Here is a 19209-nt window from a genome sequence, read left to right as displayed (position 1 = left end):
ACTAGATGTGAGTTTTAATTGCCCAGGACATGTAGATTACTTAAGGCAAGGATACTCGGGGCATTAGAAATCTTTCTGTGTTATGGGAATGAGGTCAGTACTAAATTCATACCAGTTTACCCAAGGCTATGTCCAGCTAAATCTTAAAACCTCCCAGGATAATCTTCCAAGGCAACCTGTTTCAATATTTACTTTTTCTCATAGTGAGGATTTTTTTATATTTTTTAATGGCAAGTGAGAACTTCAGCTGGTTCAGTTTTCTCTCTTATTCTTGCCTGGATCCATCTGTTTTAGAGCCTCCTGTAGATCCAAGAAAATCCCCTTTGGCCTCTTGAAAACCTCTTATCTCCTGGCTAAACAAACCCAGGTTCCTTAGCCTCTCCTCCCAGGCAAGTGCCACCATGATGTTGGTGACTTAGTCCAGTTTAGTGACATCTTTCAAGTTTTGGCGGGATATGAATTAATAAATGCTAAGTGGAACATCTTTACATGTGGCATCTTTCAGTATTTTCATTAGTATCATTATGATGGGACACAGAACGTGTTTGTTCATTTTTTGGTAGAGGCCCTTTGTACAAGGTTTTGTGGTGAAAGTTTGGATTAGCAGACTTTAGAAAGGGATCTGAGAGTTTTACCACAGCCAAATATAAGTTGATTATAAGATATTGGATAGAGAAGCTTGAAATTTGAAGTAATCCTTTTGTTTTCCTTTGCACTTCCAGGGAAAGCTTCCCCTGGAATATTTTTAACATTTTTTACTTTTAGAGAAATGGAGATAAGGAGCCCAGGGAAATTACAAGGAGACCAGAAAAAAAGCAATTGAAATCATTGGACATCTGAAATACAAGACTTGTGAGAAAAGGTGGAAGCAGTTGTCAACAGAAGATTGAGGAAAGACATGGTAATAGTCTGCAAATACTTTAGAGGCTGCTGTAAGGGAGATGGGATCCTCATGTTCTCTTAGGAAAGAGCAAGAATTAATAAGATGAAAGCCCAGCAAGAGTTAGATTAGGCATTAGGGGAAGAAGTGCTGTGAGGGAACATCCTGAAACAGAAATTTGATAGGGAGATTGAAGAAGTCTATCATAAAAATCTTTGAGAATAGGCTAAATAAGAATGCCAGAAGCATGTTTATGATCTTGTCCTGATAAGAAGAAAAATGGAGCATCTCTTGTAGCCCAGGCATATTTCTTTGTTTGCTGGTGATGAATTGTGTTGTATGGTTGCTCCCTGTTTCATTATTTAATATATAAAAAGAGTGCCATTGATTATGGCTTTTTACTGTGTCTACAAATGTCTATGATTACTATGATTAAATATTTTCACTTGGATTTAGAGAAATAAGCACTCATGTTCATTTATTTTGTGTTCTTCAATAAGCGTTTGGCTTTTTCTGCAAAGGATGTCAGCAGTCAAGCACTCCCTAAAAGCTTTTCCTATTTTATTGGATGCATCTAAATTCCACATAGTCATGCTGAATATTATCAGTTACTCTTGACTCAGACAAAATGATTTTAAAAGCAGTCAGGGAATACATGGTGGATTTTAGTGCTGAGCAGCTGATTTTTAAATTTCAGAGTTCTATGTGGTTTCTCACACTGTCCATGTGAAAACTTGGACTACAGCAGATTTATCTCATTTTATTAATGAGCACGACTTGGACTTTTCCGTAAGTGCACTATTGGGAAGCTTATTTTGGAGCAGAACAGAGGTCATTTGTTGTTGGTTATCTCATGTGTTTTTCCTGCTTAATATAAAAAGAAGTCTGTGTATGATTCTTGAATGTTCTGTACAGTGAGATTCAGAGTAGGAAGAGCTAAAACCATTGTTGACCTTACAAGCTTTGTTAATCAGTTTACATCTAGTGTTTCCTATCAAATCCTGATGCTCTTACTGGTTTTCTTGGAATGCAGCATAATTCCAGCCCACAGTGAAGTCCCAGCAGATGTTCCCGTCACCCCAGACCAAGTTTATTTTTGTGTGATGATCTCTTCATTTCCTTGAGGTTTCCTTTCTTTTTTTCCCCTCTCATGATTTATCATCCAAACATTCATAATCTCCAGAGGAACTGCAAAACACTTTCTCATGAAAATCTTAAATCTCTAAAAGCAAAAAAAACCAATAAAAAAGGAAAAAAAATAAAATAAACCCCCCATGAATTAGCCTTGTTTCTCACTGAATGGCTTGAGTAAACTCTTTTGTCACAGCCATAGTAAAGTCTTTAAAGTCCAGGATTGCAATCAGACTGTCATAAACAGGAGTATTGCCTTTTTGACTGATTTCTACTCTAAAACCAAAGGGTTCATTAATCTCATCTAGGGCTGTAGTGAGGGGGAAAAGAAAAAGGAAAGAAAAGAGTAGGCAAGATGTGATAAGGTAGCTTTAATGATTTTGGGGGCTTTATTGGCTGTACATCCTTGGTCAATCTCAAGCCATACTATTTCTCTCAGTGAGGCTTTTCTTTTCTAAAAATAATGGTACCAGACATGATAATTACATATGGAGGTTTTTCAACAATGCTTCAATTCCATATTTCTTTAGCACACCATAAATAAGAAAAAAAGAGCTTTTGGTCTACAGAGATATGGTGAAAGGCTTTTCCTTGGAAGTACTTCATCATAGCAGGTTTTTTTTAAACTGATGCCAGGCATTTCTTCAGTTTGATGGAGGCAGCAAGTTGTATCAATACAGATTTTAGGCCAGGAGGGTCTTGTCCCATTGGCTGTTGCACAGTCATTGGTCATCAAACATGCATGTAAAGTATTGTAGGCCTTAGCTGTGGTCTTGAGGGTGCTTTGGGTAAAAAATATTTAATGTTTGTAACTTCTAGATAAGTCCATGTGAGCAAGCTGTGTGATAGAGGTCCAGGTGAAGGCTGTTGTTACCAGGCCTTTGGATGCACTGCTTATATTCTCAATAAAAGCCTGAAAAGAATATGATCTTGGCAATCTGCCCCAGAAAATCTGCCCGTTAAAGCTGTCCTGGTTTAAATACAGAAATTCAGAACTGCACCATTTGCACAGGGTTTGGTACAGGCAGCAACAGGGCACCCATTGCTTTTCTCCTTCTGGAGGCTGAAACTGCCTCTATTTGCTGATGTAAATTTTCCCTTCTTGATGGACAGTGACTGGACTTGGCTGTTTGTAATTTTGCTGGAGAATTTTCCTTTCTGGTTTATTATTATCCAAAGGAGTTTGTGAAAACAGCAAGGAACATTCTACATCTGTGCACAGACATTCATCCTGTCAATTGGTTTTCCAGAATCCTTTATGTGCTGTTCAGGGAGTGTCTCTTCCCACTGAAACTTTATTTTATAATGCTGTTGTGAGAAATGGCTGTGTTGTTCCTTCTAGTGGGTCTTGTTTCCCATATTCTAAGTTTTCCCATGTTCTATTTTTTTTTTTTTTTTTTTTTTTGCATTGCAAAGTGTTCCCTTTGTGAACAGCCAGCTTATTTTCTGGAGCTTCAGCACCCAGGTTTTGCAGGGTTTACCTTGAGGGAGAGGCTCTGATAGTAAAAGACCTTAAACAGAACTGGGGAAATCTAATTCCTACATCATCTATTGCATGTTGACAAGGGAGGACTGGCCTAATGCCCTAGAACTGAATATGCTCTAAAACATACTGAGAAATTTAAAGATTTAAAAAAGAAACTGAGAAATTTAAGAACCTTGTAAAACTGATTTCAGTCATCCCACAAATAAAATTAATTTATAAATACTAAAAATATTAAAATATAAGTCATGTATTCACACAGATCCTTTAGCAACAACAGTAAGAGAAATGATTAATTTTGCAGTCATTATATGATGGGGACATTGGCCCACAGCCCAACCCAGCAATGTTAAACACTGTATTTCTTCCAGGAAAGTAATTTCTGATTGCAGTATCTATTTTCAGCTCAAGTAGCTCAGTGTGGGAGACTTGGACTGGCTCAGAAGGGGCTGTGTTTTCCTGGTGTCATTGTGTCTCAATGCAGTTGGGCATCAGAAATCAAATATGAATTTTGAACAAAATATCTATGGTGGTAGTTTTTTGATTTGGAATATTTTTGCCCAGGAACAAATTTGGGGTTTAGACCTTTTCAAGATGCTAAAATGCTTTCAAATCAGGATTTAGATTGGCCTTCTATCCACATATACATCAAGGTGTTAACACTGATAATTTTCTATATCTCTCTCTCTTTCCTATGGGCTTCCACAAATTGAATTTCATTATTCTAATTGTATCAATTTATTTAACACTTAATGTCTATTTTAATAATATTTATTATGCCATATATTTATATTCTGTATTATTATATTAATTCATATTAATGTATTTATAGTATATATTATTAATATATTAATATAATATTAAATATATTCAAATACCACTGATAAAGAATAAGATAAAAGACAAGTGAGTGAGTGAAAGAAGGTTCTGGGCAAACCTGAACTCTCAGAAATCAGTTACAGACACAGGTTTGTAGTTCTTTGAGATCTACAGCACAAAACTCCAGAATAACTGTGTAACAGTTTAACATAACTCTCCAAATGTGAATTCACTTCTTACATTATACAGAAAAACGTGGAGGGTAAGAATTTTTATTGTGGAACTTTATCATGCCCAGTAGTACTTTGCTGTATTGAATAATTTTATGTTTTTTTAAAAACCACCCCAGTGGCCCGCACTGCTTGGAGGTGAAAGACAACCATGGGAGCTGTGGATTCACTGTTGGCTGCCATGGAGCCTTTCCAAACATAAAAGTGGGAAGGCCACCTGAGCATTTGTTGTGACTTAAACTTCCAGCTGTAGTCTATAATCACCTGACAACTTGTTTTTCTTTCTGCAGCAAAGTAAGACAGCCATTTTTATGGGAAGATGAGGAAAACTCCCAGGAAGGCTCATCTGTCTCATTTATGAATGTATCAGGAAGCAATGGGTTGACTCAGCCCATGTTTGAGGTTTTAGCAAGAAATAGACATCCTGAAATTTATTTCTGCTTTTGAACTTGGCAAGAACACTGAGTTTATTTAAAATTATTTTGAATTAAGGGTTAACACACTGTATATTGCCTTGGAATAGAGCCTTCTGATGTGTTTACATGGTTCTGTGTACACAGTGGGGATGAGTAAATCACTGCAGTAGGTTTTTCTGTGTGAGGATGCAGTTTATCAGGCCTTTCTGGAACTATTGAATGATAGGATTGTTAGGACAAGCCTGGCTCATCTGCTTTCTTCTGCAATAGCATGCCATAGCCACAAACTGTGCTGGTGATTACAAAAAAAGGCAATCCATGTTGTCAGATTCTGCACCTTATTTACCCAAGGGTGAACACAGAGTAACTGTAAGGAAAACAAGACAATGTATTTATATTCCCTTTGAACCTGAGTCAGAAATATCTCTTCAGAATGGTGCATATTTAATGATAGCATCATACCTTGGGGTTTTCTTCTTGTTGGATTGTGGAGGTGTAGGGTTTTTTCTTAAATTCCCTTCTTGCCTAGTAGGGAGTTGATATTTATAACCCACCCTCTTTGAGAACAGCTTTTAAATATTTCAATACCAAGAGAGAACTTGTTTCCAGATTCACTTTCAGGATGGAGTCAAGAAATTAAAGCAATGAGGGTTTAAAAAGAAAAGCAAAGAAGAACCAAAAGAAAACACTTGTTCAGTTGTTGGATTTCTCACTCAGAAGCTCTTGCTGTCAAACTTATCTCTGTCCCACTTAGAGCAATAGAGATTTCCACCCTGAGAAAGAGAGAGATGAAATAATGAGGAAGGTAATACTGAAAAACACAAATGTGAATAATGAGTTGCAATTATTAACTGTCTTGTATGATTAGCTATTTTGGGTGAAATTTCTCAGGTAATTGTTCTCTTTTGCAGGGACAGAGCTCCCTTCATCTTCACATCAGAGATGGAGTATTTCATAACAGAGGGGGGGAAAAACCCACAGCGTTTCCAGGAGTTTGTGGAGCTTTGTTGTCGAGCTTATAACATAGTCAGGAAACACAGCCAGCTACTCCTGAACCTGCTGGAGATGGTAAGGAGCTCGAGGATGAAAACAAAAGTCCATTTCTGGCGTTCTCTTCCCTTTCCCCACCTCTCTGCTGCTTCCAGTAGATTTGATTTGAGGAGGTATCAGGTGCCCAGGTGCTGCACTTCCCGTGCAAAGAAGCTGGTCACTTTCAGTAATATTTTGTGAGAAAAGGAAAGCTAAGCTGCTTGGTGTCTTTTCCATTTTATAATGCATTGGTTCTTACAAAATAGCAGAAATCTGCAAAAGAAGCTGGGTAAAAGTTTTGCATTCTGGAATTTCACTGAGCCCTTTTCCTAGGTCTTAATTTACCATCCCTGTTCATGTTTACAAGACAAAGTAAGCTAAATATTTCACAGGGTGGGGGATCTGACAGTACTTAGTGATGCCTTTACAATGGGGGGGGTTGCACATTTCCACAGTCCCTCCCTAGGATGCAAACACAGGAAATAAAGGGCAGCACCCATATTGACACAGGTTTTTAAATTCTTTTGTATAGATTTTTAAAGGAGCTTTTATCAGTAAGTATTCCTACTGATTTATGTGCTGTGGCAAGTTCCATATCTGATTTATGCCTCTATTTACTTGTGTGGGAAAGGTTAATGATTTTCCTCTTCATGGGTACAACAAGAATATGACATCAACTAATATTTGCTAAGATGCTTGGCTAAGATATCAATCCAGAATTTATGTGCAGGGCCCCACAACCTAAGGGAGTGTTCTGTGCATAAAAAAGCCTACATGGCCTTATAAACAGAGCTGCTGAGATTGGGGTACAGCCAAAAAGTTGCTCTGTAAACACCAATTTACCATCTCCAGTTTTTCAATGGGGGTGGGAGACAGAAACTGAAGCAGTCTCTCCCCTTGCCTCTTCCATCTTGTCCATGGATTCTGATGCAGGGATTCTGAGAGAGATCCTCTACCACAGAGCAGGAAGGATTGCTCCAGATCTCTTGAACTTGCTGCTTAGTAGCCACAAAGGTGCACAAAACCGCATTCTCATCATAAAGCACAACTTTCCTCTGGAAGCAGTTGTAGGAGATCCTGAATAGGTTAAAGAGCCTCTGGAAAGCTCAGGATCAGCCTGTTCTCATCCACAGCAGTAATCCCTGCAGGATTTCTGAACAGGTTGCCTAAAACTGTGTGGGCAAATAAAGCCCCATCTCCTTGTCCTTCTTTCTGCAAGAGGCAGAGATGATGATGTCAGATTACCCTGGGATAATAGAGAGCCTGTTAGGAAAATGCTCCAAGCAGCAGCTCTGAAATAGCTCTCTCTGCCTGGCCAAAGCTCAGGTTTGTCTCTATTCAGGACATGCTGCATCTTTTGTTCCTGCTGATCTTGTAGCAGAGGTAACAGAGCTGAGCTAAAAGTCAGCATCCAGATGTGAATTAATATTTGTCAGCGGGCTGCAGTTCAGTCAGTTGCGTTGCACTTCATAAGTGAAAAATAACTGGCAGCACACACACACCCCATCCACGAGCTCTTCATTGCTAAAAGAGTTAAACAAACAAGACCAGTTTGAGAGCACCTGATTTTGCCAGTAATATTTGGAAAGGTGAGCCTGTTTCTGCACTTGAAGTGGGGTGTTGGTCAGAAATTGTAAAAATTAAAATTATTCCATTCCATTGGTCATTTCTAGAAAAAAAAAAATAGACTTTGAAGTTCCACTTAGAATTCATTTCCACACAGAATTTCAGATGTCATCATGGAGGGGTAAGATAAACTAATCACTGCTTCTTTGTATCAGTTAAAGTCTAAGATTTCTCTCCCTGTTTGGAAACCTGCATCATTAATCTTTAATTCTACTCCCACATTCTGTTTTCCCAGATGCTATTTGTAAAACATGGTTCAAAAAAAAATTAAAATAAGACTGAAAAACAGTATATCACAGAATATTACATTGAGTTTACAGAATTCTCACAGAATAGTAAATTGTACCCTGGGTGATCAGTGACAATTAGTGGTTTAGAGCAAACATGATTATGAACAAATGGAGGGATTTTTGGCCCAGTTTGGGAATTAATGTTATTTCTTGGTGGTGAGCAGCATGTCTCTAAAGCTGTACTGACATTTGCTACTGGGAGTAAGAAATAATCCATGAAGTTTCCATCACTTTCAAAAGCAGAAACATCTGTGGGAGACCCAAGAGTCTTCTGGCAGAGTTCAGCTGTGTAAGTGCCTGTAGTTCATCAGCTTTGCTCTCATTAAAGATTTGATGTGAACTATTACAAAGAGGGTGAAGGCAGGACACAAACACCTTCTGACTACTTTAAAGAAATGCAAACGCCATTACTGTAAAAAATATTTTTTCATATAGAAAGTTATTAAAAGGGACTTTATTACTCTCTTTCCTGGTGAATGGCAAGGAGCTTAATTTGCAACAATATGCAACAACTTTTTTTTTTTTTTTTTTTAATCCAAAGGGGGCAAAAGTTGTTCTCATCTTTTATAAATGGGTTGAAGGTATATTTATAAATAGCACTGTGTGTCCTTCAGTGCTGAATATTGTTATGGTCCTTGCTGTCAATCCACTTAAATTCACCTCATTGAGCTTTCTGTCTCTCTGCTCCTTGCCAGTCAAAACTCTGTGAAGACAGCAATCTAACTCTCCAGTGGTAGCTTGGAATGGGCTGAGGAAGATTTTCCTCATAATGCCAAAAAGAAAATGTACAGATGTTGAGAATGTTTGAAGGAATAACCTTAAAATAAAATCAGTGTGTCCTTTTTTCTTTGCTGTTACTTGAAAAACTCAGTGGTACTTTCTGTCTGAGCTAGACATTAATATCAATGGAAAATACACAGTAGCGACTGCAAATTCAGATACATTTCCATCTGTGCAATCTGAAGGAGTGATGTTTTTCTGCATTACACACAAAAAAACCCATCACTCTCAACTTGCTGTGATTGCAGAGAAAAATCAGTAGGTTTTGAAGAGAGTAGATTTTATTGTTGTTGACATTTGTAAATGCCTGGAGAGAGCTGCATGGGCAATTGGACACACTGGGCTGTCTAATCTCCTCAAGTTTTTCCTTTGCAAGGGGAATATTGATATTATTTGGTTTTTGAATCTGATCTGGCTAACTAGAACAGCTCTGTCCCTCATCCATGGAGAATGATACCTGCTCCAGAGGGCAGCTCTCAATGCCCACTCAGGGCTCCTGCCATGAATCAGTGTCTGAAGAAGCTCTTCTCCTGATGTCTTGTGAAGGCTGACCTAGAACTGAGACTAGACAGAGCTAAAGAATAAAATAGAGATTTATTAGGAGGCCTCAAAGAGATCTACCTTGGGCAGCATAACCTAAACTGGCCACAAAATGGACAGCAGGTCATGGGGTCTCTCGCTTTTATCAGTTCTGCTCCATTTGCATATTGGAGAAGGCTGACCTAGAACAGAGACTAGCTGGAGTTAAAGAATAAAGCAGGGATTTATAAGAGGGATCTCCTCCATGGATCCACCTTGGGCAGCACAAGAGCCCAGCCAGGCCTGCACCCAAGATGAACCAAAATGGCCCCAAAATGCACGATTGCTCACGGGGTCTCTCACTGTGATCAGTTCTGCTCCATTTGCATCTTGCAGTTCATTGTCCAGTTCCAGCTTTAGTCCATGCAGTCCCACCCTGCTTGTTTTTCTCTCTCCAGCCCACGGTGTTTGTGCTCTTGGGGCTGAGATTTGGATCATTTGTCCTTGGTCCCCAGCTAGAGCAGGAATTGTTTTTTTCTCCCTATTCTGTGAAGAGAATTCACCATCCCCTGATATGAAGCCCAGACCCACACACTAAAGCAGCACAGAATCTGAAAAATATAAAAGTTACACCTGAGGCATCACTGCTCTGACTGTAAAGGGAGTGAATCTGTGGTCCCTTTGCAGGAGGAGCCCAGAGCAGAGCTGGTGGAAACAGGAGTTACAAATGAGAGGCTGATGTTGTGCTAAATTGAATTAGGGCTAAGACAACCACAGAAATCTGCTTACTATTGTTCAGGTGGCTGAATTTGGTCACTTTCCCTTTATCTCCATTAGAAGGATCTGAAGAAGGCTTAGCCGTGCACACCTTGAGGTTATGGTGTTAGAAAAGCAAATAAATAACTACAATGGATCATTGATTCTGACCCATGCCTCCTCCAGGTGGAGGTTTACAATGCAGTATATTCACTTTATTATTCCAGGCATTTCTCTAGCATCAGAATCACTTTTCAGATCAGCAAAACTGTTCTACAAGACTGTTTTGGTGTAAAACCTTCCTTCTCTCACTTGGGCCTGTTTCATTTAAATTTGTTTTCAATAGAACAGTGGACTAATGATCTAATATTATTTACGTTTAGATGCTGCATGCAGGATTACCTGAGCTGAAGAGCATCCAGGATCTGAAATATGTGTATGATAACCTCCGTCCTCAGGACTCAGATCTCCAGGCTACAAGCTACTTTACAAGGTAAAAACAGAATATTTCCCAGAAACCTTGTCTTCCTCAGGCATGGAGCAATTTTGCTCCTATGTTAGAAGCTTAATCAGGGAAATTACACTAAAGGATAATTTATGTTCACGTGTTTACTTTTAAAAAGTCATTCCTTATGCATGTTATAACCAGTTTCCTTAAATTTGTGGAAGAAACAGTTGTGCATTTGTGGTACACTTGCAACAAGTCACTTACTCAGTGCCTGGAGATTTCTTAGGCGTTCTTGGTGAAACCATCCTGATTTGTATCAAGTGTTTTCTCTGTTTTTAAATGCAGCAGCTACATGCAAATGGGTTTAGACTGCTTAAAGAGGTTCAACCTGTTAATAGTCTGAGTGAGAGCCTTCAATTTCTGCATTTTTCTCCTTTTTCTCTTCCTCTTTTGACCTTCTGTGCTGCCTCAGAGATGTTGCTTTGCCTCTGCTAGTCATAGTTTCTCCATCTGCAAAACTGTGCTGGTTCTTGGATCAACAGATCAATCACAGAAAAGCCTTGTGTGTGAATATAGATATATTTAAAGCTCCAGTTGTGTTAGGATAATGAAACCTGGGGATTCATGAGGAGGAGCTGCAGCTGGTGTGCATAAAGTCAGTCTAAGAACCTCAGTCCTGATCTTTCAGCTCTGCATCACCTGTAATTCCAGCTGTTGCTGTGAGGATGCTGTAGATGGAGTGAGTGCAGACTTCTCTGGAACTGGAAACCCACTGCAGTTCTGGGCACAGCATGAGGCAAAATCTTCCTGTCAGGGTCTGCCCTGAGCAGCACCATCATTTCCCAAGAACTATGAATTCATGCTCCCTGGGCACCCTCTACACGTGGAAAATGACCCAGACTCCTCTGACCTTATGAAAGTCTTGGGAAATTAAGAGTGTGCTGTTTATATGTCTCCTTTCTATGCACTAGAATCTGCTACAATCTGAGGAACCAAGTTTGGAGCAAGGCAGCAAATTTGTAGAAGGCTGGGGCAGAGACCTAGAGACTCTAAGGGTGACATTTCTCTGAGAAAAAAGAAAGAGAAAAACTTGTCAAACAAAACTATTGTTCCATGACTTTACACACAGCATAGCACTAAGTTCCTTTTCCTGTAGCACTTGCTTTTTTCATATGCTTTCACTCCTGCCCCTTAGCAAGATTGTTATACTTTAAAATTTAATTACAGCTTCACATTCACCATCAACTCCTACCTTATCCTTTCCTTTAAAATTTCATATATTCCCAAATTACAGACTTAAATTTCCACTTCAAATAGGAAGCATGCAGTTTCTAATTAAACTGTAGAAGTCTTGATTCTGTCAACTAGTTCAGGTGGTTGTGTCTGTCTCTTTTGGGTAAAATACCCACTTTGTGTAGTTAGTGAAAAGGGGCTGGGATATAAAAAACAAGCAGGAAAATCAGTGTTTTCAGAGTGAAAATTGCATCAGTGGCATGCAAAGCTCAGAGCTGGTGCCCCTCTGGAGGTGGAAAGGATCAGCTTCCAGTTCAGTCAGTTATGGGATGGCATCACTGCAGCCTTGCTTAAGGAAGAGTCGGGATGAAGATTTGGTTCAGGCCAGAGCTGGATCTTCACACTTTCATTTGAGAGTTAGGGACTTCAGGGTGGGAATTCACCTGCAGTCTTCCTCAGCCAAAGCATGTGGAGCAAGGCCACATAAAGTGACATGAGAAAAGAACATTTTCAGAATAATTTCAGAAAGGAACAAGCCTGGACAAGACCCATACTGTTAGTGTGAAGCTGAGACTTGAAGCAAATCCCATTCAATACTGACATTTTAAAAAAAAGAATATGGAATTTGGAAGAGTTGGTGTGCTTTGATGCCTGGTAGAGGTTTGTGTTAGCCTTAGGAAATCCTGTTCAGCTCACAGACACTATAGGTAGGACTCAGGAGCCAGAATGTCCTTCTTCCCCTTAGATTTCTTGTTAGTGATGGTGCTAAGGAAATGAAGGAAATTCCACTCAATTCCAACAAATTAGCTGTTCTGTGGGCTCTGTTCTTATTTGAAACTGCTTTTTCTCCTAAAATGCATCCTGTGAACTCCAGAACTATTGTTCCAATTTCCTTGAAAATGCTGAAGCTTTGTTATTGTCCATCATTGCATCACATAGAAAAGACAGGTATTGCTAGAGTGCATATTTTATTCATTAATATTCTTAGGATTTGTTTCTATTATATGTGCTCATTTGAAAGAAAATCCCTTTACATTGGTTCATGAATTTCCATGGATCTCATTTCTCTTTCTTTTCTTCTTTATTCTAATTTCTATTCATTAGAATGTTATTTCTGTTAATTCAAAAAATTAATTAGCATTTCAACATGTTTGAGCACAGGAATAATATCATGGCTCATGTCTGGTAGGATTTTAACTTCTGGAAATTGTATACAGGCATTTTTCAAAATAAAGATTTTGGGATGGCCTCATACCCAGATCCATGCAGAGACTTCCCCTCTGTAAAAAACAATTTCCAACTTGGCTTTAGGAATGTAAATATATTGAGATTTTTGTGAGCTACATCATCTTTATTCCTTATCTCCTTCTTATACAAAATATTGATAGGATAAAAAGTCCAGTTACATACTTTTCGGCTTATTCCTGTACCTATTTTTCAAACTGCCCTTAGAAAGACAAGGAAATTGGAAGTTCCAATTATTAGCACAAGTTCTAGTAGTTCTCAAATCCCTTGCAATTTGTAACTCCTTTTTCTCTATAATTGCTTCCAAAACCACTTCATTGTTTTTTACAAGCTCTTTTCTAGACAAGAAGAGTTGGAATGTTAAACGTTGCCAACAGAAAGGTGTTTCTTGTTCTAAGTACAGGATCGTTATTGTAATCTTCCAGATTCAATCCTATAACGTGTCCACAGAACATCCCAATCTTCTGCTAGTGGAAACAGGAGAACAGCATTCCTCTGTATTTCTGTAGAAATGGGCTGCTTTTAGCAATTCCCTGAGTTTGGTTTAGCAATTACACTGACACTGGCCCTAGTGTTGTTTAGGAACAGCATGAAATGATGAATGGTGTCACAAAAGCTCCTGGCAGAACGATGTTGATTTGGTCTTTGCCGTCACCTCTTTGGCCAGCAGAGCAATTGGGTTGGGGTTTGGACTGTAACATACTGACCCCTTCCAGGCTCCTAAAACATTCTGTGTTTTACTGAATTCCTTTGCTCTCATACTTGATTTAAGTCATGTGCAGCAGTCTGTGGTGTCATTTGTGTGCAGCCCTTCCCACATGGGGTCAGTCCCCTGTTCTGAGCTGATGAGCAGCAGCGTTCAGCCTCACAGCCCTCTGCAAGGTCACAGCCTCACTTGTGGATAAACAATGCACCAATTGAGAGTTAAACAAGAGTTTCTGTGTTTCTTTGGCAGTCCTGTGCACCTACTGCCAAATGAAACATCCTTGTCTCTCCAGCATCTGCCCTGAACTCAGTTTGATCCTTGAAACTCAATTTGATCCTTACCCCTCCCTCCTTTCCTCTTCCCCTGACAGCACAGTTTTATCAGAAACTGGAAACCCATCTTACCTCTGGATATAAATTTCCTCTATGGTTTTCTGCAGATGTCTTCAAATGTCATCATGGTGGGGCAGGCTGCCTGACATTTTTAATGTGCCTGCACAGGGATGTGTATTTAAAATTGGTTTTAAGAGCATAAAGTTAGCCTAATGCAATGAATGGAGTTGATTTCAATTGATTGCAGTGTGCAATCTAACCCACTCACAGAAACCCATGAATAAGAGATGCAGGGTGGATCTGACAATTACCAGGGGAGCACAGTGCATATCTTCAGCAGCCTGATGGAGGGGAGTGCTGCTTGGGTCAGCTGCTTTGTTTAGTTATTAATGGACTCATTTTTTAGGTACCTCTCTCTGCTCAGGTCAAGCACATCCACTCCAAACCACAAATGCCAGCAGCTCCGAGCTGGACAATCCACAGTAACTCCTCTCAAAACATGATTCTGATCTCAAATTGATCAGTCAACTCTGTTTCTCAGGTGGCTGAGGGTATTTCAGCAAGAAATTTCTCAAAAAGGTGAACCACAGAGGCAGTTGGTGGCATCTGAAAGGGAATGGACCAAACTATAACACTAAACTTTATTTCAGTGATGTCCAAGTAGTTTGTAAAATTGTGGTGTATGTGCCCCGAAGGAACAGGAGGCAGACTTCCCACTTGAATTTATGTTTTTTGAGGGATTTGTATTATAAAAGGTCTGTTGCTGAAAGCAGTAATATTGTGGAAAACTCTATTAATATGGGGGCATACTATTCAACTTGTTTTAAAATGGAGCTTGGTGAATTCATGGATGGAAATGTGGACTATAAATGGAACACTCTCCATTAACATCTGAGAATCCCATGAAAATAAATTTTGCTCATTATACTCTAAATGATTTTCAGGCCTAGATGGAAATGAGAAGCAGGATATCATCAAGAAAGATAAAGAAATATCCACCAAGGTTAAAATCTTAAAAACTAGGTGGTAATAATGGTCGTATGTGCTGTGTATAAAGGCTGGTTTGTCCTGAAAAATCTGAGCACCAGCCCTCAGAAGTCCCATAAGGAATGTCTGCTTCCTAAAACTAAAGTGGCAAACTACCACTAGGCACTTGTGAAAACATCAGCCAAGCTTTTCATCCATCTCCTTTTACACAAGCAGCCAGACAGTCTGTTCATGTTTTACCTGATACTGTAATTTGACAGCTCTGTAGAAAGAAAGAAGCCAAATCTGAAATTCAAAGTCAATTCAGCAGGTGGAAAGCAGAAAGTCATTACTTTCCAATAATCCCAGATATTTAACTTTCTTTTCTGAGAAGTAGGTCAGAAACCAATCTGCATGGTAAACAGTTATTGTCATGTGGAAAATAGCATTTTTCTCCCTGAAAACTGTGTTGGCAATATTTGGATTCACTGCTAATGTTACTCTAGTTAATGACAGTTTCCAATTTTCTTCTGATTAACTTGGACTTTTAATACTCTTTGTTCACTTAGTTTAGCAATCTTTAGACCATCAGGCACTAATTTTCTATGCAGCCTGGGCTACCAGAGCTCTCAAATAAATAAGGAACTTTTTGTCACCTTTGTGAAGGCAAAGCTTTGGGCACAGGTAAAGGTGGTAATGGCCAGGGAGCAAGAGGAGGATTTTTACAGAGAATACCCATGACCTTACTGCTTTCAACTATTGCTAAGCTTAATGTGGCTAGGGAAAAGGAGGTGTATGGGGATCTGGGAGAGTTCAAGGAGAAACTTCCACCACTGGTCCTCAGGATGAACTTTAAAAATGCCAACAGAAAGGGGAGTTGGGTACCACAATGTGATAAACTGGGTCACTGAACTGATCCAGGCCAAAAATAAACTGCAAAATCTCAAAAAGGTAAGACACACAGGTTTGATGTACCCCATTGCTCCCATATTTAGTTAAGAACCAGCTTTTGGGAAAAAGGGTTTCCTCAAGCCAATTTGCCCTTGAAAGAAAATGCAGAGAGCCACAAGCAGAGTTGTTCCACCTTGCTGGGGAGACACAGAATAGCCAAGAGGCCTTGATTTCTTTGTTGATTACATGTAATAAGGTTTGCTTAATGTTTTCTATCCTGGCAAAGAGGACTGCATGCAGGCAAAACAGAGAGGGGGAGAAAACAACTCATACTTCTGTTCTTATTTGATTTTAGACGTAATAATTTTAAATAACTCAGAGGGAAAATCTGCAGTGATGACAACACAAGGCTCTGTTTTAGATCTAAAGGATGTGGTTAGCAATCAGGGTTTTATAAGTATTTTAGAAGCCTAATGGCCCCATGAAAGGAATAGGGTAGTCTGATATGTAGTGATGATGTCTGAATTACTAGTAATTTACAAGCTGAGGCCTGTTTTATGTAAATTAAAATGCAGTGTGTTTAGCTGCAAAGTTATTGTGCCTCTTATACTAATGTGGCAAATTCCCTAACCGCTGTGCCATAATATGGCCAGTTACAGACTCTATAACCTAATGTCTCAGTGATTTAGGAAGTGTTTAAGCTACACATTAAATTAAACACAGAGGAGTTAAAAAGGAAGAGTTCACCCCTGATGCAGCCTGGTTAATCATCACTGAATTGATTCTGTACTAATATTTTGAAATGAGATTTGTTTTCTTGTTTTACTCAGTGTGTTAATTTGTTTAATTCATTAAATAGTTTGTGTCTGTTTCTGAAGAACATAATTAATAATTAAGGTAATTAACCAAATCAATTCTGAGGTACCTTTCCTTGTATTACATTAAGAGGAACATATACATCTTTCCTCAGTTTACTATCCCTAATTAGTGTATGATAAATTCACACCCTGTTTTGAATAAAATCTGAATTTCAGGGAGGTGAGCTGGGGAGATACCTGTAGGTAGAATATTCCTTATTCTTTCTGGTTTGGTTTAATCTGTGAAGCTGCAAACTTTAGCCAGAGCATCTGAGATCATGGAAATTAGGCTAATGCAATGAATGGACTTGATTTCAAATGATTGCACTACGCATTCCAACCCTCTCACAGAAACCCATGAATAAAAATCTAATCTGAAATGACAGGTGGAGCATTTGCTCAGCTTTGGACAAGGCATGATGAAGGTGGTTAAGGATGTTGTCAGCCCTTGTAACCTTGTTAGATATAATCCAAAACCTGGAGAAAGAAAGAAAAGAGAAAAAAACACAGCAAACCCCTGACAATTTGGTAGAAGGCTTGCTGCCATACATTTTGAAATTAATGGGTTGTTGTTCTATAAAATCAGAACAGATATAGGATACCTTCAGAGAGCTGTAGAACTAAGCAGGGAAACAAAAAAACATTACCATCAGAAGTTAATAGGTCTTAAAATTCAATCAGCAATCGAATTCAAGAGAGAAGTGTTTCTAAAGAGTACTGCATCTCACTCTTCAAAGACCTTTGATTATCTTGGGTTGTTATTTCTCAAGTCGAGTTCAATCTCACATTTGCAGTATATATCTTCATGTTTATCTAGGGGTTTTTTTAATCTATTGTGTCTTTTCTGATGAAAGATCTCAAAACTCAAGGCAATCAAAACAGTTTTCTGGCTCCCCTTGCACAGGCATGAGATGGAGTGAGATACCAGGAGAAAATTTCTCTTTTTTTTTCTTTTAAATTCATCTTAAGCAGTTCCACAGGGATAGAGCTTTTAAGAGCTAGGTAGAGGATTTAGCAACACATCATGCTCAGCTAAATCACAAATTGAATCCAAGAGCCTTGCTCAAACACGTGTAAGCCCATGTGAGGTTAGTGTAACCAAAAATAAATATAATCAAAACTAGTGCCTCCTCTCCTGGAAGCAAAATGAACACGTGCTGTTCAACCCTGGGACTCCTCAGAACACACTTGGAAATGTTCTGATGTCTGAAAGAAGTCCAGCTCGTGAGGAATAGCTGCTCCAAGCTAAGCCTTGAGGCAGGTTGTGGCAAGAGCACTCCTTTAAGCAGTAGAGCTCAGGGGCTGGATGTGCTGCAGTGCAAATAGCAGTGACTGGTGTGTGGGGGGTATGTGAGGTAGGCTTTAGAATCTGGGATTTTTTGGACTTGGATCCATAAAAAGAGGGGTCATGGAGTGGAAGAAGAAAAAGGCATGAATAGCACCTCTTCTGTTTGTTCATTTTTCAGGAAAATAAAGGAAAGTTTGGAGTGCTTTCCTGTTAAACTCAACAACTTGATCCACACACTCATGCAGATGCCAGTGGGGAGCTCTGCAAAGCCTCCAGCTCCAGAGAGTGTCCCCCAGGAATGGATGATGCTGGACACAGAGAGGTCAATTGCAAGGGCCACCATTCTGGGATTCAGCAGAAAGCCTGACCCTGTATGTATTATCTTCTATGCTTGCCCTCATTTGCCTGATCTTTAATGACACTTCTAAGAACTCATGCACTCTCCCTCCTCCATTATAGAGATGTGCTTGTGCTCCATTAAAACCATCATGGGATGAATAGTGGTGCCATAAGCAGTGAGCTACCAGAGAGCAAAAGCACCAGGCAGACAGATATTTGCAGGGAGCCATTAAGGAGAACAGTTCATTCCCTATAGTGAAAAATAAATCAAGAGCTAATTAAAGCATCCAGAAGGAAAGCATGGCACAAAATTAGGAAACCTAATAGAAATTGGAGGCTGTTATATGATGCTTTAATGGTGCACTATTAGTTTTCACACACTGCAGTGATCTTTCAGTGTTTGAGTTGTATGCTACCCAGGCAAGTTTCTCTTCCTGTGCAGCAAGGACTATGAATTACAAACTGAATTCTCTGGCACTTGGCAGTACATTAAAGGAAGGTTTTGCTTTGAAATCACCTTATATGTTTTGAAATCACCCTATATGTTTTGAAATCACCCTATATGTTGAAATCACCCTATATGTTGAAATATGTTGAAATCACCCTATATGTTTTCTTGTACTTTTTTTTTTTAATTTGTATCTTTGATCATTTCTCTGCTCTGTCTCTCTTTTTCCCCCAACACAGGTTTACCTCATCCAGGTGGTGCAGACCTGCAACGTGGTCACCTTTGTGGAAAAATCATTCCAGCAGTTCTCAAAACTTCACAGCCACCTCCAGAAGCAATTCCCATCTCATGCCCTCCCAGAGTAAGGCAGCATAATAGTCAATGTTATTCTGCTGTTAAGTGGTTCTCTCTTCTGTGCTCAGATAAATCTGTGAGAATATTCACAGCAGATGTATTTTTAGAAACACAAAGGCAGAGAGACATATTCTATCAAGCCT

General features: G+C 39.2%; 1 protein-coding gene across 1 annotated transcript in view; it reads left to right on the top strand.

Moving 5' to 3' along the window:
* The window catches only part of PIK3C2G (phosphatidylinositol-4-phosphate 3-kinase catalytic subunit type 2 gamma), a 194332-nt gene that overhangs the window by 128778 nt on the left and 46345 nt on the right, over positions 1 to 19209 (top strand). The window contains exons 24-27 of the mRNA XM_071422100.1: positions 5871 to 6027; positions 10343 to 10452; positions 18104 to 18296; positions 18952 to 19073. Coding sequence (XP_071278201.1) covers positions 5871 to 6027; positions 10343 to 10452; positions 18104 to 18296; positions 18952 to 19073 — 582 coding nt within the window. The remainder of the gene's footprint in view (positions 1 to 5870; positions 6028 to 10342; positions 10453 to 18103; positions 18297 to 18951; positions 19074 to 19209) is intronic.

The sequence above is a fragment of the Agelaius tricolor genome, unplaced genomic scaffold, assembly GCF_023055355.1.
Source record: "Agelaius tricolor isolate 1412-34295 unplaced genomic scaffold, bAgeTri1.0.p SCAF_3, whole genome shotgun sequence".
NCBI lineage: Eukaryota > Metazoa > Chordata > Aves > Passeriformes > Icteridae > Agelaius > Agelaius tricolor.
The sequence above is the reverse complement of the archived record's forward strand: the minus strand, read 5'-3'. Positions and strand labels throughout refer to the sequence as shown.